The 15,887-nt window shown below is 44.9% G+C and overlaps 1 protein-coding gene across 1 annotated transcript in view; it reads right to left on the bottom strand.

The window, feature by feature from the left end:
* Positions 1 to 15,887, bottom strand: part of MEGF11 (multiple EGF like domains 11) — a 196,104-nt gene that overhangs the window by 73,206 nt on the left and 107,011 nt on the right. Inside the window, exons 8-9 of the mRNA XM_066328204.1 lie at positions 11,950 to 12,086; positions 6,651 to 6,863 (exon numbers count right to left, since the gene is read on the bottom strand). Of these exons, the coding sequence (XP_066184301.1) occupies positions 6,651 to 6,863; positions 11,950 to 12,086 (350 nt within the window). The remainder of the gene's footprint in view (positions 1 to 6,650; positions 6,864 to 11,949; positions 12,087 to 15,887) is intronic.

The raw sequence follows: 15,887 nt of genomic DNA, 5'->3' as shown, positions 1-15,887 counted from the left end.
TCCCACTGTGATTTGTGCTTTAAAAATGAATGCCACCTCAGCAGAACCTTCCAGCAGACACAGGTGGAAAGGAAAGTGTTTTGGAAGGGAAAACTCTCCTTGGAGGAAGAGTTTTGCAGGGAATATTCAGCCACAGTGACCAGAACTGCTCAGCACCTGAAGCCTTGGGATTTGGCCAGGACAGGAGTTAACAGGAGCCCTGGGAGTAAGCCACAGCTGTGCAGGGAAATGAGTCAAGTTCCTTTTTGCTGCATAATGAACATTAATCCTCCAGCTTCCATTTCTATTCAGCCAATCCCACAGTGTTGTGAGAGCACATGGAGAGAAAAGGAGAATGGAGAGGACAATGCCTGGTCCTTCTGCATCCTCAGGTGGAAAACTCAGCCCTCTGCTCCTCCTGCATGAAACAGTTTGTCTTTATTGGGCACTCTTCCTCCTCCAGGTTTCCTCAGGAGGAGGCTGTGGCTGAGGCTGGGAGAGGAGGGAAGGAGGCTGGAGCTGTGCTGACTCCTGGTTTGAAGGGCTGGAGGTGGGAGTGTGAGGCTGCAGCTGAGAGCTCAGCGTGCCCTGTGGCCTCTGCAGCACAGCACTGCACAGCAATGGCACTGCTCAGCCCCCACTGAGAGAGATGAGAAATAATACTGCCAGAAATCCTGTTTTCTCTACTCTCAGAACAAGAAGAATAGACTTCTGCAAGGTGGGATCTCTCTCTCTCTGGGCCAGTCTCCTGGGGTTTTGCATCCCAGAAACAATTTCCCTCCCTTTACAATTATTTATTGCTCTAGTTTAACATTGTAGACATGACTGAATGGGTTTCTTTACACCTATAAAATTAATATTGTATATGTTAATTTTCAAGGTAACCTCATAAAATGTAATTTCCAACTATGTTTCAGGCAATTTCTGGTAGGAGAGGTTGATCATATAATGTTGCAACTAAAAAGGATCAAATTTTCCAAGTGTCAAACGTTTCATCATAAATAGTGTTTTACTGACTAATTAAAACAATTCATCAGCATAACAAACTACCATCCATGACAAAGCAGTCCCTGAAATTATGGTTTTCCACAAAGCACCTCTTAACATTCAGATGAAAATAATAAAAGCTCGGGTTTTCCCCCTGTGTCTATTAATCATCACCTAATAGGAGCAGAAAGCCCAACATCGAAGAAGGATTTTGAAATGAATTTTGTGTTTCTCTCTTTCCACTACTACTACATGTATCATGTGCTTCCACGAGAACTACATCTGGTGGGTAAATTAAATATTTCAAAGGTAATCTATGACCAGGGCAGTTGGAATCAGTCTATGACAGTTCAGCAGAAAATACTACACTCACTCGGAATTTTTACTCGGAGGTTGGCTCCTTCATCAGCTTTTTTCCATGGGGTACAAGCCTATGTGTTAAGGCCTAAAACTCATCCTGGCATGCACAAAAACAAGAATCAAAACCAAGCAGGCTTTCCAGAAGAATCTGCTGGAGACAGGGCACTTGGTCTCCAAAACCAAGGCCAGCAGAAGTTTGGGGGCATATTCTGACCCACCAAAGCCTCGTGCACATTTCACGGGACTGTGAGCCAGGAAAATCCCCTGCAGAGGTTTGGGTCCCTCCACCCATGTCATCTTCCCGTTGAAGAGAGGAGAATTTTGCTGTCAGCCTGAGCAGATCAGGGGTTTGTTTTTCTCCTGCCTCCAAAGCATTTGTTTGACAATGCAGGTGCCTGATGCAGCGTTAACTTGAGGAGGGCTGAGATTTAGCTGCTTTCCCAAACTGCACGAGGCAGCTGTTCTCTTCCCAATCCTGCCAGGCAATCTTGGCCACCCAACTCACTCTTCTGCCTTCATTCTTTCTGTTTCTAAAATGATGCTTTTCTTCCTTTGGAAACCCTTTCAAGATCTGCAGTTGATATCACTAAATAGTACAAAATTTTTTATATAAATTCTCTTTTTCTCTCTGGTTTGTATGAGCTATTCCACTAATTAAAGTGAGCAGAGTTACATACTAAATATATTGCAGCTCATGATGTAGGAACAGTGCTGGATGCATGTGTGTGTTAGGAAGGTTTCTCTTCTGCTGGCATTTTGTCCAACCACATTCTGATCAATGATGTCCCTAGATACAGAACAGAGCCAGGAAATTCATCTATCACTCATCCAAACCTCCATGCATACAGACTGCCCAGTGAATTAAATGCTACTTGGATGGAAGCTGAGATTTTTGAGGCAGAATAAAGCTTGAATAGGAAACACAGCTAGAAATTTTAATAAATATGCGCAGAATTCCTCCCCTCCTGTTCTGAATGCCCCTTCCCCAGGCCATGGTGTCCGTGTAATGTTTTGCCAGCAGGGGTCACAGTGCCCGTGAGGCATCTCTCCAGCCCCCAATAAATGAAATTAATGAACACAAACTATTCCTCTGCAGAAGGATCACTGAAGGATGGGTGAGAGAATGGGAGGGTTCCAAAAGGATCCCAAAGACAAAGCCACCAGTATCTGTTTTCCAACCCTTGCTGGGAGCAGTAAGGGAACCTCACACTCTTCAAAGAGTTTGGCAGTTATCCTTCATGGTTTGCATCTTAACAACTTTTATTTCTTCAACTCTCCTGCATCACAGGAAGAAGCAGAGTAGAAACCAGGAGTGAACACAGGCAGCCAAACGTTCTGTGGCTCCAGGCCAAGCAGAGGTGGAACAGAGCTGTCCACACACACACATCAGGCCTGACAAGGAAAGGGTTCCAGGGCTCCTGCTGCTGCACAATCCCTGGCTTTTGAGACACACTGACAGCAATAAAAGAATTTTAATAAAAAATTTTAAAAATTTTATTAGCTGAACTGAAAAGCATTAAGGCATTTTTGACCTTTAAATTTTTAAAGCATCTAATTTTGATGAAATCTGAGGAAGCCAGGTAAATTTCTCAAGGCAAATTAGAAGTGTTTTAGACAGCACAGTCTGTTCCAAATTCTGAGTTTGTTCTCCACACATCTTTCAGCCAAAGCAACACCTTTCCAGTGAAATTCCTGATTTTCTGTTTATACAGCAGCACCAGTCATCTCATTTTCTTTATCAGCAGCCTAATCCTTATTTTACATTATTTTCTGTTTTATGGTGTCCACACTACATCCAGTCTCCTTTACTAAAATGCCTCTTGCTTTGAAGCAGTGGCCACAGTGAGAGCTGCAGGGCTGCTCCTTCAGTCCAGCCCATCATTGACTCAGAACAAGGCAGAAGCTCATGGAAGCTCCACGGGGTTTGATCCTCCTCCCCTTGCTGGTGCTGAGGCAGTAACTGGAGCCCCTGGAGATGATCTGCCCATCCCATTTGACTTTATCCCAGTGGCTTCCTTCCCTCTCCCACCTCTGAGCTGGGAAAGACATCACCCAGGGCACACAGCTCCCCAGGCTGGCCCCACACCAGTGACAGGAGGGTGGGTGGGTGGCCAGGGCAATTCCAGCTGTGCATTTCCCTCCCTGCTGCCAGAAGAACAAGGCAGGATTGTTCCCTTCCAGCCCCTGTAGGCTGTCTCAACACGGACTTTTTTACAGTTGTAGCTTTTCCTGTGGAAGGACAGTCCAAGTCACCACCACATTGTAAATCACCTAACTGGGGGGTTGTTCAAAGCCCTCTACAAAGTGCCTTTCAGTGTGCTTTGAAGCAGAAATTATTGGATGGTGTCCTTCAGTCATTACCATGCTGGAGGTTAGACTAGATGATCACTCTGATCTCTTCAGACATTAAAACAGAGAGATCTATCAAAATGGAAAAGCTGATTGTGTATTTCCTACTGTTTCTCCTCAGCTACTCCTCAAAGCCCTCAGAACTTTCCATTCCAGTCAACTCTCCAACAACCAGATCAAAGGAGAAAAATCCAGGGACAAGAGTTTCCTTCACCTTCTACAAATGTTTAATAATTATCCTCCACAATTGGGGATCACAACAAGTAGCCAACAGTTTAAACTGCTCCTGGGGAAAACGGATGGCTGTGGGTAAATGAGTCACTTTGGAAGAGCCCAGTTTCAATACAAACAGTCAGGGAGGAATGGGAAGAGGTGGGTGGGAAGAGAAGTGCACTGTATGGGACTGGTTAAACAATCAGCACAAAGATTTGTTCAGAATATGGAGTGCCTTTGGAAAAGGTCATTTTCCATCAGCTCTGACGCTCCTTGGCTCAGCAATTAACACACTCTGCAGAGCTGGTGGAAAAATGGAGAGCTGAAATCCCATGGATGAATGAAAGAACATTCACTGATCTACAGCTTGCTGATATCTCTTTGTTCCATAACAGCAGCGATAAGATGTAGGGAAAAGGGAGATTTTATCAACAGAGAGAGCAGACTCATTTATTAAGGAACCTGAGATACCATCTCAGCAGAGGATGCTGCAAGGGACGCTGACAGAGCAGGGCTGGGAGGGAAGGAATGAAATGTTCCCATCAGACAGCAACCAGGCACAGGCAGGGGGTGTAGGAATGACCACATACACGGCCAGAAAAGAGCTGGGAGGGGATTTGATCCTCCCCTTCCTGAGCTCTCTCAAACCTCTCTGAGACCTCTTTTTTCCTCACAGCTAGAAGGTGCAAGTCTGTTCTTTCAGGGAAGATCCTCTGGCAAACTCTCAGAGCACCTCACAGGTAGTTCTGAGTAACACTGAATTCTTTCACCCTCCAACCTACAGTTGACCCAACCTAAAAGACTCTTAATGAATTGAACACATAGCTGAGAAACTACAGCCAAGCTGAGTCCTGCCTGTAGCCTGCAGTGCTTCCACTCTATTTCCACCTTTATGGGAACCACCAGGTTTCTGCAGGCTCAGGAGGGGTGAGGACACAAGTGTCAGCATATTCTCACCCTCCCGTGCACCTGAAGAGCAGTTTGCACTGAGGAGCAATTCAGCCTGGATCTACCACGGGTGCTGCAGTGATGTGACACTGTAGGGATTGATCCCTCAATTCACTCTGCAGCAATTCCTGAGGCATGCCCCGTCCTCAGCACCAACCTTTGTGTGTAAGTGCAGCTCATGCCTCAGGGATGGTATTTTTGTAGTGATTTCATGATACACAACATAATCAGAAGCGATGGGAGACTCTTGTACAGAGCTCCCTGGGAGCCTCAAACCCTTTGGATCCTGGCTGTCAAACCCAGCTGTGCTGCAGCTCTCTCGCTGCACAGGACTTGTATCACCACAATTACAAGTTTTTAAATGATCCATTGTGAGCTCTGACTTTCAGGTAAGCAAAGCCTCCCCACTCACAGCTGAATTCACATGGAAAATCACCTGTTTATTTCCAAGGCTGAGACAAATAGGGTCTATCTCAAGTGCACAGACAGATTTGCCTGAAGTGTTTGTGTGTGTGTGTGTGTGTCTGTGTGTGCACACAAATGAGGTGCCATTTCTTGCATGCATAATTGAGTGTGTTTATATTTCAGCAGCAGCAAGATGGCAAGGTGGGTTTGTCAGCATCAGCAGGACAGTCAGGTCCCCACCTGTCTGCTTCCAGATTGAAGAATGTCTGTACCAAGGGCATTTTTACCTGGGCATCAATTATCTCCACCTCCCCCTGAAGCCCACACAACCCTCAGTTGGCTCTGCCTGCTGAACAGGAATGGGCAGGGAAAGGAGGGAATGCAGTGGGAGCTGAGGGGTTCAGCACTGGGTGAGGAAATGTGGCTCCAGAACATCAGACAGCCCAGCACAGGGGGGTTTGCCTGTCCAGGCTCCCTTCACTGCAAGACAGGGAGTGAGGATCCTCCAAACAGCAATTCCAGCAGTCAGTGAACAAGGCAATGAGTTACTTAAGGTAACAAAGAGGATAACAGGGAAGAGTCTTAAATTCTTCCTTTTAAACGTTTGGAAAACCTATTCAAGGCTGCAATGGGAAAGTAAATTCAAAGTGCTCAAGTCTGTTTGTGGCTCTGTCTCATAGTAAAGAGAACCTCAAGAATCAGATCTTTAAAAAAGCAAAAAAGGGAATAAAACATCAAACCCTGACCTTTTAAGTGAGGCTCATTCCATTGTAGGTATAATTCCCTGATATTTATTTTCCTGAATATTTTCCTCATACACAAAGAGAATGAAGAGCAAAAAGAGGCTCACACGAGGAGTCTATTTTGACAATGTCAGCCGTGTTACAGTTCCACAGACTGACTCAGGGATATTGATTTCAGTCTATTTATACATCTGCCTCAAGTGTTTCCAACAAGGTAATTTGCCATGAGACATCAGCTGAAGCAAATTAGGTTTCATGTTGAAAGTCCCCTTGCTGTCTATAGATCTAACAAGCAAACCCATGTCATAAAAAAAGAGGGGAAGTGAAGGATTTGAGTAAATGTGTGTCTATTTTCTAAACTTCAGTGGGTTATTATCCACACACATGAGCATCATCTGGTGGTTCTTATGCCTAGAAGATTTTCAGGATAAAGCTGTATGTCAGGCTGTGCCAGGTGTTACCAGAACTGTCAACAGATCCATGCTTAGCATCTGGCTGGACTGAGGCTAATGGTTCCAAACCTGAGGTCACTTAAATCAAAATTTGGCAAACCAGAGAAACTCTTAGTGTTTGTACTTGAAACTACAGGGAAAAGGACAAGGGGTGTAGCTAACTGAATTTTTCCCAGTGCTTTTCTTGCACTGGAATATCACGTGCTGTACATACCTGAGGGTGTTGGTAACGTTGCAAGGGCATCTCTTGTTGCATTTGAGGCCATAAAAGCCTTCAGGACACATCCTGTCCTGGCAGTGGGTGCCTTTGAAGCCCGGGTCACAGATGCAGGCTCCGTTGACGTGGTAGCACTTGGCCCCGTTCTGGCAGTCACAGCTCTGGGTGCACTGGAAGCCGTAGGTGCCAATGGGACACTCCTCCTGACACCTGCCAGGGGGTGGGGACAGGGGACACAGTCACAGCCACAGCAGGACATTGCTTTTACTCTTTGTTAATGAATTCAATACCAACCAGAGCAATCCCTGCTCCCTGATTGCAGTAACTGGCTGAACCACGGGAGCTCACAGGAGGCATCCTGGGCATGCAAATCGCTGCTGAGAGAAGCTGCATTCCTCCCTGCCCAATTACATCCTGCTAAATTGGTATTAGCTCGTATTACCTTCATTCACAAAATGCACGCTTCTTTCCTGGACCTTGACAACTGTGTTCATCAATCGTGAGAAGCTGATAGGCTATAAAATATTTTATTATAACACCCCTCAGCTGTTTGACTTCTCTTGATCACAGGAGGACTGTGCACCTCCCTCGAAAGCAGATGGACCTCTCAGTGATGAGCAGAGTTAAAAGGGAAAGTGTATTTAGTAATACTGAGCAAAATGTTCTCCAGCAATGTATTGGGTTTACTTGCCCTCTTTGCTGTCATTGCTCCAGTTTTATACCAACAAGGAGAAAAGAAACCCCTCTTTGTGTTTCGTGTGTGTTCTGAGCAACTAAAAGTCTAAATTTGTGTTTCTTCTCCTACTCCAGGGTAGCTCAGTAGTATAAAATCTCAATAAAAATAATTGTCATGTTCCTTAGTGGAGAATCTTCTTAAAAATTGCCAACATTCTTAATATTTGGCGCACATGAAATTGGAACCTGCAAACACTTTACACAGATTGTTTTAAATTGCACCTTCCATGCACTGTTAAAAATACCTCCCTACTTGGATATGTTCTGAGATCTGCCAAAAAGTCTGTTTCCTTGTCCTACACAACCAATTTAAGAGTTCAGATTATTTCCTACTTGGAAAAGCTCAGCTAAGGTCCTGAAGAAAGCAACTGATTCTGTGCTTGACATAATTCAGTGGTTTCAAAATTCTGCAATGAGTCAGTACCACAGTTTACATGATCCACCGTGAAATACAGATAGGCCTTTTCAGTTAATAAAAACAGAAAAAGAAGCCCAGAAAAGCCCAATTCCCTTATCACATGGATGCCAGGCATTGGAAATTGCCTATCAGCATTAATTTAAGCCTGAGCATTGATTAAAGTGTATACTGTAAACTCAGTGGATGGAGGCAATTGTTAAATGTCTTTCTGCAGGTCATTTCACAGCTGGCAGGTGAGAGTTAATATAATGATCAGTAATAAAAGATTAATGTGTGATGCAAGCCAGGCAAAACTGCAATGAACACAGGCAGTATATAAGAAGGGCATTACTTTTGCAGCTTCAGATTATCACGTTTTACTAAAAATAAATGAGCACAGCAAAGGGCCTGGCTGGTGATTTAATTCCAGCAGGCACCAACACAATTGCTGGTTTCAAATCCGAGTTGAGGAGTTCATCCCAGACCCAAAGTGAGAGAGGAGTTTGGGACAAAGAGGGAAAGAGTCTGGAGAGGCAGCAGAGAGAGAGAGAGAGAGTGCCCTGCTGCTCTCAGGGGGTTCAGCTGCAAAGGAAAGAGGCAGCAAAGAACGGGAACAGTGGGGCTGGAACACTCCCAGCAAATGAAATGCAAGGAGGAACAATGAAGCTCCTCATGTCCCCACTGCTGCACTGCCCCTGAGTGAGCAGGAGAGCTCTGAGCTCCACGGGGTGAATTCTTAGTCAATACTGCACTGTATCATTCTATATTTATAGAGGATGAAGCATTACCTAGCAGGGAGAAAAGCATCTGGAAATGAAATATTGACGACCTAATCCATTTACATAATTAGCCTTTTTCTACTAACAATTTAACCAACTTATTTATTTGGAGATCAAGCAGCTCCCACTAATGAATTTTATACAAAGAATACTAATAATGACTCCTCTGGAACATGAGAATAATCACAGCAGGAATTAGCTTTCTACTTAAACATCTTTCCTTTGCAACATATCAATCTAATGTGTCCATAGCACCATTAACAACCAAATACATTGTTCAATTAAATTACAAAATGAGCTGCTAAGCCCTAGTTATGTTTCTTGTTTAATTTACATTGCTTTCTGCCTGTCTGGGGAGATTCGTATTATAATACCCACTGAACTTTAATATGTACCATAATTATTTGGGTTGGGATAGGATAATATGGCTGTCACCTGTAGAATTAATGGAAGCAATTTCACAAAATATTAAACAGAAGACAGCCTGCTTAACAGACGAACTTAGTGCACGCTCCTACATTTTCCCCCACAATTTTCTTTTTTTTAAGGAATAAGGCTGCAAAGTTTTTTTTTGTAGGCTGTCCTCTTTGTTTTGAAACAGTGATCACGTTTATGTAGCACAGACAAATATGAAAAGCCATCCAAAATGCACTAACCTGGAGATAAGAGATACAAGTGCAAACACAACAACAGGAGAGCAAATCTGCTCATACAGCCCTAATAAATGTGAGATTTATTCTGTTCAGATTCAATCTGTCGATTTAAGGGCAATATGGAAAACCAAGCTAAACCAGCATGTTCACTTCTCCCTGAATTCTGAAACACTCTATCCTCAGCTTCTTACTGTGCCTCTGCTATTATTCCTTTCCAGTTTGTAAAACACACATTTCCATGACAGATCCAGTCATTTCAGTGAGCACAAAGCATCCTGCAGTTATTAACAGCGCTGCCAATTTCCTAGAGATTTAGTGCAGTGCCACTCTTGGAAAACAGGTAGGGAACAAAAGTGTGGCAATTACACTCACATAGACCTTTATGACCATTTCATCTCCACAGATATTTATCTAACTCTGTTATTATCTTCTGCACATGATGATAAACTGTAGCACTATATAGTACTTATTGACAATTTTAAGATGATAGTAGGTAAAATGTATTTATGTCTTTATTGCGGTTATTCACAGCATCTGTCATTATTTAGAAGATTCTTTTTTCAATGCCTTGTAAAACGTTAAAGCAAGCAGTGTTTTGTTGTGCAGGAGATTCTGCTGATCTCCAATTTGCTGTGACACTGCAACAGCTGCAGGAGATGCAGAGGGTAAAACCCCATGAGCTAAACTGGAGCTGTCCCCTTGTCCCTGTGGTGTGGACACAAAACCAAGGAGAGCCTCTTTAAAAACTTCATCCCTCACTGAAATCAGTCCCCAGGCAGGGCAGGGCAAGTGTGTGCTCAGAACAAACCAGTACAGCCAGTACAAACCAGTACAGCCAGTACAAACCAGTACAAACCAGTACAAACTAGGGCTGCCCAGCCCAAGCAGCAGAACTGCAGCTGGATACAACAGGCCTAAGGTTTCCCTTCCCTTGTGGAAAGGGGATTAAAGGCTGAGAGATGAACATGTTTTGACTTTCCAGGAACCCATTGGAAAGGTGGGAATTTCTAGGCTAATCCAGTTTTACCCTGCTACAGCAGAGCTTTCCCAACTGCCTGTTTACCTTTTCAATCCTGTTCTTATTCATCCTTTCACACAGCTGCATTCCTGCTCTCCTGCCTCTCCCCTCAGTGTGTTTTTTCCCCTGCTCTGGGGTGGGGAAGCTGAGCCACTCCTGAGGGCTTTGCTCGGATGCAGGTCCAGAATGTCACCTTCCCTTGCTTCTTTTCCACTTCTCCCAAGTGATTCTGCCTTTTTACTGTCTCCCTTCCCAAATTCGGTCTCTCTTTGGAGTCCAAACCTCTCTCACTTTTCTCCAGGGAGATCTCATGAGTCTCCGTGGCTCAAGGACAATCCCTGAGCTCCTGCCATGCCTTCCCTGAGCTGCCTCCTGCTGCCTCTCCAGCCCCTCTCCAAGGGCAATGAGCAGTAAAATCCTCTTTCCTCGTCCCCAACAGCGATGCTGGATTGATTCACCTGCAGCCAGGAATCCCTCAGGGTGTGCGAGAGCCAAATGAGGAGAGCAAGAGAGGCTCTGTCAGCCTTCCCCAGCACCCAGCACTGGGAGCAGCTCGGGGGTCAGGTGTGGTCACCACTACACAGGCCCAGGCTGCACATTTGCCTCCTTTAGTGCAAAAGGCTCCACAAAGAGAGAAAGAGAAACAGGAATTATATGGTGCCACGTGTCTGGAAGCAGTCTCCAGATGGAGAATGGGGAAGAGAAGCACACTGATGTCTTCTCCTCTAAATTACTCGGAAATAATTAGTTTTTCTTCTGTATTCGACCCCGTGCAAATCCTGACATAAACTCCAGAGCCTCCTCCAATTATAACTGTCCATGAAATGGAAACAGGGAAGCTCCAAATGTACCTGGAAGGAGCAGCCTCCTGACCCTCCCACTGGGCTGAGGCTGGATGTTTGTGCTACAACGACCTGCTGATTATTCAGAGAAGGCGGAGATGAGAAATTTCAACGAGCTTTGTTGCATAAAAATATAATTGTAGCATATGTCAGTATAGAGCTAATAAAAAAGGGAACACGGGGGGGAAAGTGCCTCAGCACAACACCCAGTGGTGAGCTGTGCATCTCTGCAAACCCTGGTGCCACAGAGCTCCTGAGAGCTGCCCTAACAGCACTGCCCAGCCTTTGGTGGCCAGGATTAGCTGGAGGCTCAGGCAGCACGTGCTGCAATCCCTCATTGACGTGGCTGTGCAGTCATTTTGCTGGATCCATGACACCTTGGTAAAACAATATTATCATCTGCTCTGATCGATTCATGGGTGAAGGCTCTCGTTTATAAATTTTGAGGATTTATCACCTTTTGCTGGTGGCTGAGATGGATCAGTGCTACAGCAGCTCAGAGGAATGAAGGAGACATTAAACTGCTGCATTGCTTACTCTTGAGGATATTAATTTGTATAAAGATAGTTCATTTACATATCTTGTAAACATGTAATGCTCTCTATTAAATTTATCACTGTAAATATCTAAATTAAATTTAATCCATTAAATTTTAAAAGTTATATTAAAACCCCCTGTAAATGGAGAGCATTGCCAATAAAAAGTAATAACATTGCTACATTTATATTGCTTGAAGTGCTTCAGAAGGATGAACCTAATTGGAGCAATAGAAACATAACACCATTTTTCAGGGAGGAAGATTGTCCTAGAAGGGATATAAATATTGGCAGGCTGTGGTTCAAATGAAAGGCTTTGGGGGGGTTGATTTTTACCTGTCTCCTATATAGCCAGCTGCACACAGGCATTTTCCTGTCACAGGGTCACAGTGTCCTCCGTTGTGGCAGGGACAATCCTGGCTGCAGTTAATTCCAAAGGTTCCAGGAGGACACGGCTGTGCACACACCAGCCCCTGGTGAGGTTGCAGAAAGAGCAATATTTCAGTCAACATCCATAATGCAATAAATTTCTCTATGCAGCTTGGAATTTTATTGTCCTTCTTGCTAAAACTAGATGTAAGTGTAGCAGCAATATTTTATCTGCATAAGATGTGCTAAAGACAGTCTGAAAACTCTACTACCACAGTAAATGCCTGCCTGGCCTGACTCCAGAAGGGATTTTTCTCACCACTGCACACTCATGGATAATCCTCTTCCTTGGATCTCCCCCTCAAACTGCAGCTGGGCTTGCACTGCCCCTTGAACAGCCACATGAAGACGTGGGAGAAGTTAAAGGCAGCCAGAGAAGGCCACCAAAGCTGCTCCTGGGTTTTTTGTGAGGTGGAGAGTGTGAGCAGCTGCTGGCCACAGGCTGCACAGAGGGTTTGGGAAGGAAGGGATTGCTGGAAAGGCTGCACTGGGAGGGTGTAGCCGTGCTGGGTTTGATGGTCTGGGATGATCTCTTCAGCCAGTCTCATTGATCCAACCCCACAGAGCAGCTGGAGATTCCTCTCCTGCCCTTCACAGCCTGCACTCTGCTCTCTCCAGCCCCACATCCACCTCTCAGCGCAGCCCAGAATGGATCTGCCAGAGCTTTGGGGAAGCCGTGGAGGGGCAGGATAGGAATGAGGATCAGGACAGCTGCAGAAAGCCCCCAGGGATGGCACAGAAGCCATGTGGGTCCCCACATCAGCACTGCAGCAGCCTCCTGGGCAGAAGGAATCCTGCAGTGGAATATCTGCCTAATTCCTAAACAGTGACAGGATGCAGCATCCTCCCAGCTCCTTATCCCCAACCTTGGAGCCACATCTCAGTCCCTGACCTGCCTCAACTCCACATCTCATTTTGTGCTCCCAGCCTTCTGCTTTCCTGCCTCTTTACCCCAGTCTATTCCAAATCCCTGTTGCAGCCTCCCCTTTAATCCTCTCCTCCACCCAGACCCAAACACTCCTCCCTGAGATGTTTCCTCCTTCCCCAGCCCTGGGGCTGAAGCAAAGGCAGACTGGCCCTGCTGTGTCCCCTGGCGCTTCTCCCAGCTAAAGCAGCTCCCAGGTAATCCCTGCTCCAGCTGTTCAGCCCCAAGGCAGGGAATGCCACCCTCGTGTGGGCTCCTGCCTTTGGAGAATTCACCTGGCAGACACAGGTGGTCTCCCCCCAGGTACCCCATAATGTCCCTGCCAAGTATCAAGGCCTTACAAGGATTTCCCCAGACTTTCTTAGAAGCTGTATGAATGTTTTTTCTCCCTGTGAGCAAATATAAAGCCTGAGGCTGGCATCCAGCTGAGGAACTTCAGCCAAAACAAGTCTGGCGCTGCTGGGATCCGAAGTTGTGGTCCTATAATGGGAAATGTTTGGCATTTGCAGCAAGTGGTGCTGCTGCCAGTGCCACCACAGTGCCCAGTGTGAGACAGAAACTGTGTCTGGCCACAGGATTATTTGGGTTTAATTTCTCTGTTTCCCTAACCAAGCCCCGGGGGCTCTGGGTTTTGAACAAAGCACGTATCAGACATAGCTTATTCAAAATATAACCCAGGAATATAAATGGCTGCTTTCACTCCTCGGGGCTTGGGAAGTTTAGCTGTATCAACAGCCCCAAAGTGAAGAGGCTGCTCTTCAATGTCACCATAAAACAGATACTTTGAGCCTTTCCCAGCCAGAGCTATGTGACTCTTTGGCTGTAAAACAGACAGGTTGGCCTCAGTTCAAGAACTTTCAGATTACAGTGTTAAAAACTGGTGTCTCTGGACTTGAGTAATACACAACACTATATATCTGAAAACCTAAGTGTCCATTTATCTTGATAATAAATACTTTCTCCCTTCACGTCTCAAAAGGAACAGGATTTCTATCAACAAATGATGAGAAAGCAATACTCTGGGATGCATCCCCCCGGAGCCAAGAGAATCTTTAGCTGTACTTTTTGCATTAATATGTACTAAGGGAATTCAAAACATCCCTCTCTAGAGGATCAAATGTCAGACCAACATTTCCTGATGCTTATACATCTAATCAGCAAAGTTCACCCCATCAGCACCTTTTTTAAGGCCCTGATCTCATCAACTCCTGCCTTTGACATTGTTTGCTGTATTTTGTAGGACAGAAAAGATTTTTTTTTTCCTGCTCCATTTTCTCAGACGCCCCCACGTTTAAAATCCATAACAGAAAGAAAAATAGGCAAAAATACAAATGATGCTTCCCAGTGGCCAGAATCAATAAGAGAGAAGTGATGAGCGGAATGTGCTGTATTTCCTCAGCACCACGATGCCTTGGGAAGGGGTCTGGGGCCAACCAGGGGGTGTTGCCAGTGACAAATGTTCTGTCACATCAGGAAATATTGCTGCTTTCCTGAGCACAGAGATCCTTCCAAAGGCCTTCTGAGAAGCGTTGTAAATGCTAAATTAACTTCTCTCCCCACTTCCTGAGAGCGCTTGGAGAATTTAATATTGCAAATGAGAAAGATGTATAGAATTAAACCTGTAAATTGTTAATGAGGCCCTAAAGCAGCCACCCACTAAACTCCACAGCCACAAAGGCACAGAAGTGGAAAAAAAACCCAACATTGTGGGATGCTGGAAGCCACGTTCTGTTGACTGTTCAACAATAGAGGCTGTTGGCCACCATCCTCCTGGTGAAGAGCCCCTGGGGCAGTAAAATCCCACAGGACACCGTCCATGGAACTGGTGCTGCTGGGACATTCAGCACTGGTGGGAGGAAAGAAATTACAAGTGGTAAAAGAACCAGGCTTTGAAGATGGCAGATGCAAGGAAGAACCTCAGAACCCCAGAAATTCCTCCTTTAAAAGTCACTGCCTCCCCTTCCCCATCCCACCAAACCCCGAGGGAGATGAGCTCCTGTTAATAAGCCAACCTAGGAAAGGATAAAAGTGGCAGCTCCTCCAGCAGCAATAAAGTCCAAACGGATTTGCACTTGTCTAGGGAGAATTCTCCCCTTCCAAACTGATGGTATATTCAATATATATGTGCAGTCTCAAGCCTCAAAATCAGCAAGTAAAATTCCTGGTGCCACAGGAACCCGTGGTGTGAAATAAAATGAATGCTGTCTAGCAATCCCATCTCGCCTGCTCGTTTACAGCCCCCTCATGTCTCACTTCCCAAACCATTCCAACCACCAAGAGTTAAAAATATAGCATGAAAACACACTTCTTATCCCTCTCTGTACACTGAATTACCAGCTTTTCATTAAAACCCTGGAGAGACCCTTTATACTTAAAATCTCAACATTTACAAGCTGAGTGCTTTTACTTATATTTTCAGTTTCTTTCTGCAGAATACTTGATCTCTCTCTTCAATTTTCAGTTATGCTTGTTTCAAACATCAATTGTTAACTCTAGGGTTCCTCCAGGGACAGAGCAACCAACAACACAGTTTTCAAAAAAGTCTCTCTGGGCTCCTAAAAATGCATAAAAGAAACTCCAGGCTGTAAGGAATTGGGCAGGACTGGGCCAGAATACAACCCCAGCTGCTGTGCAGTGCTCTGCTTCTTCTTAGGGTCTGTGCTGCATCCTAAAAGACAGCTAAAAATTCCTGTTCTAGTCTGATATTCTTATTTGTTAGTGATGTTTTGACTTTGAAAAAGAAGAGAAAACTCCTGATAAAATACAAGTAAGGAAGAGTACGGCAAAACAACTCAGATCCTGAGAAATCTTGGAATGCAGGAGGAGAGATGAAAAAAAGTACTATTTTTATGTGAATCACTTTATTGATCATTTCTTAAGGAGTAGTGCCAGAATGGACTGATAGGCCCTCAAAAATATG

The sequence above is a fragment of the Sylvia atricapilla genome, chromosome 13, assembly GCF_009819655.1.
Source record: "Sylvia atricapilla isolate bSylAtr1 chromosome 13, bSylAtr1.pri, whole genome shotgun sequence".
Classification (NCBI taxonomy): Eukaryota; Metazoa; Chordata; class Aves; order Passeriformes; family Sylviidae; genus Sylvia; species Sylvia atricapilla.
Note: the sequence above shows the minus strand (reverse complement) of the source record. Positions and strands in the feature narration are given on the sequence as shown.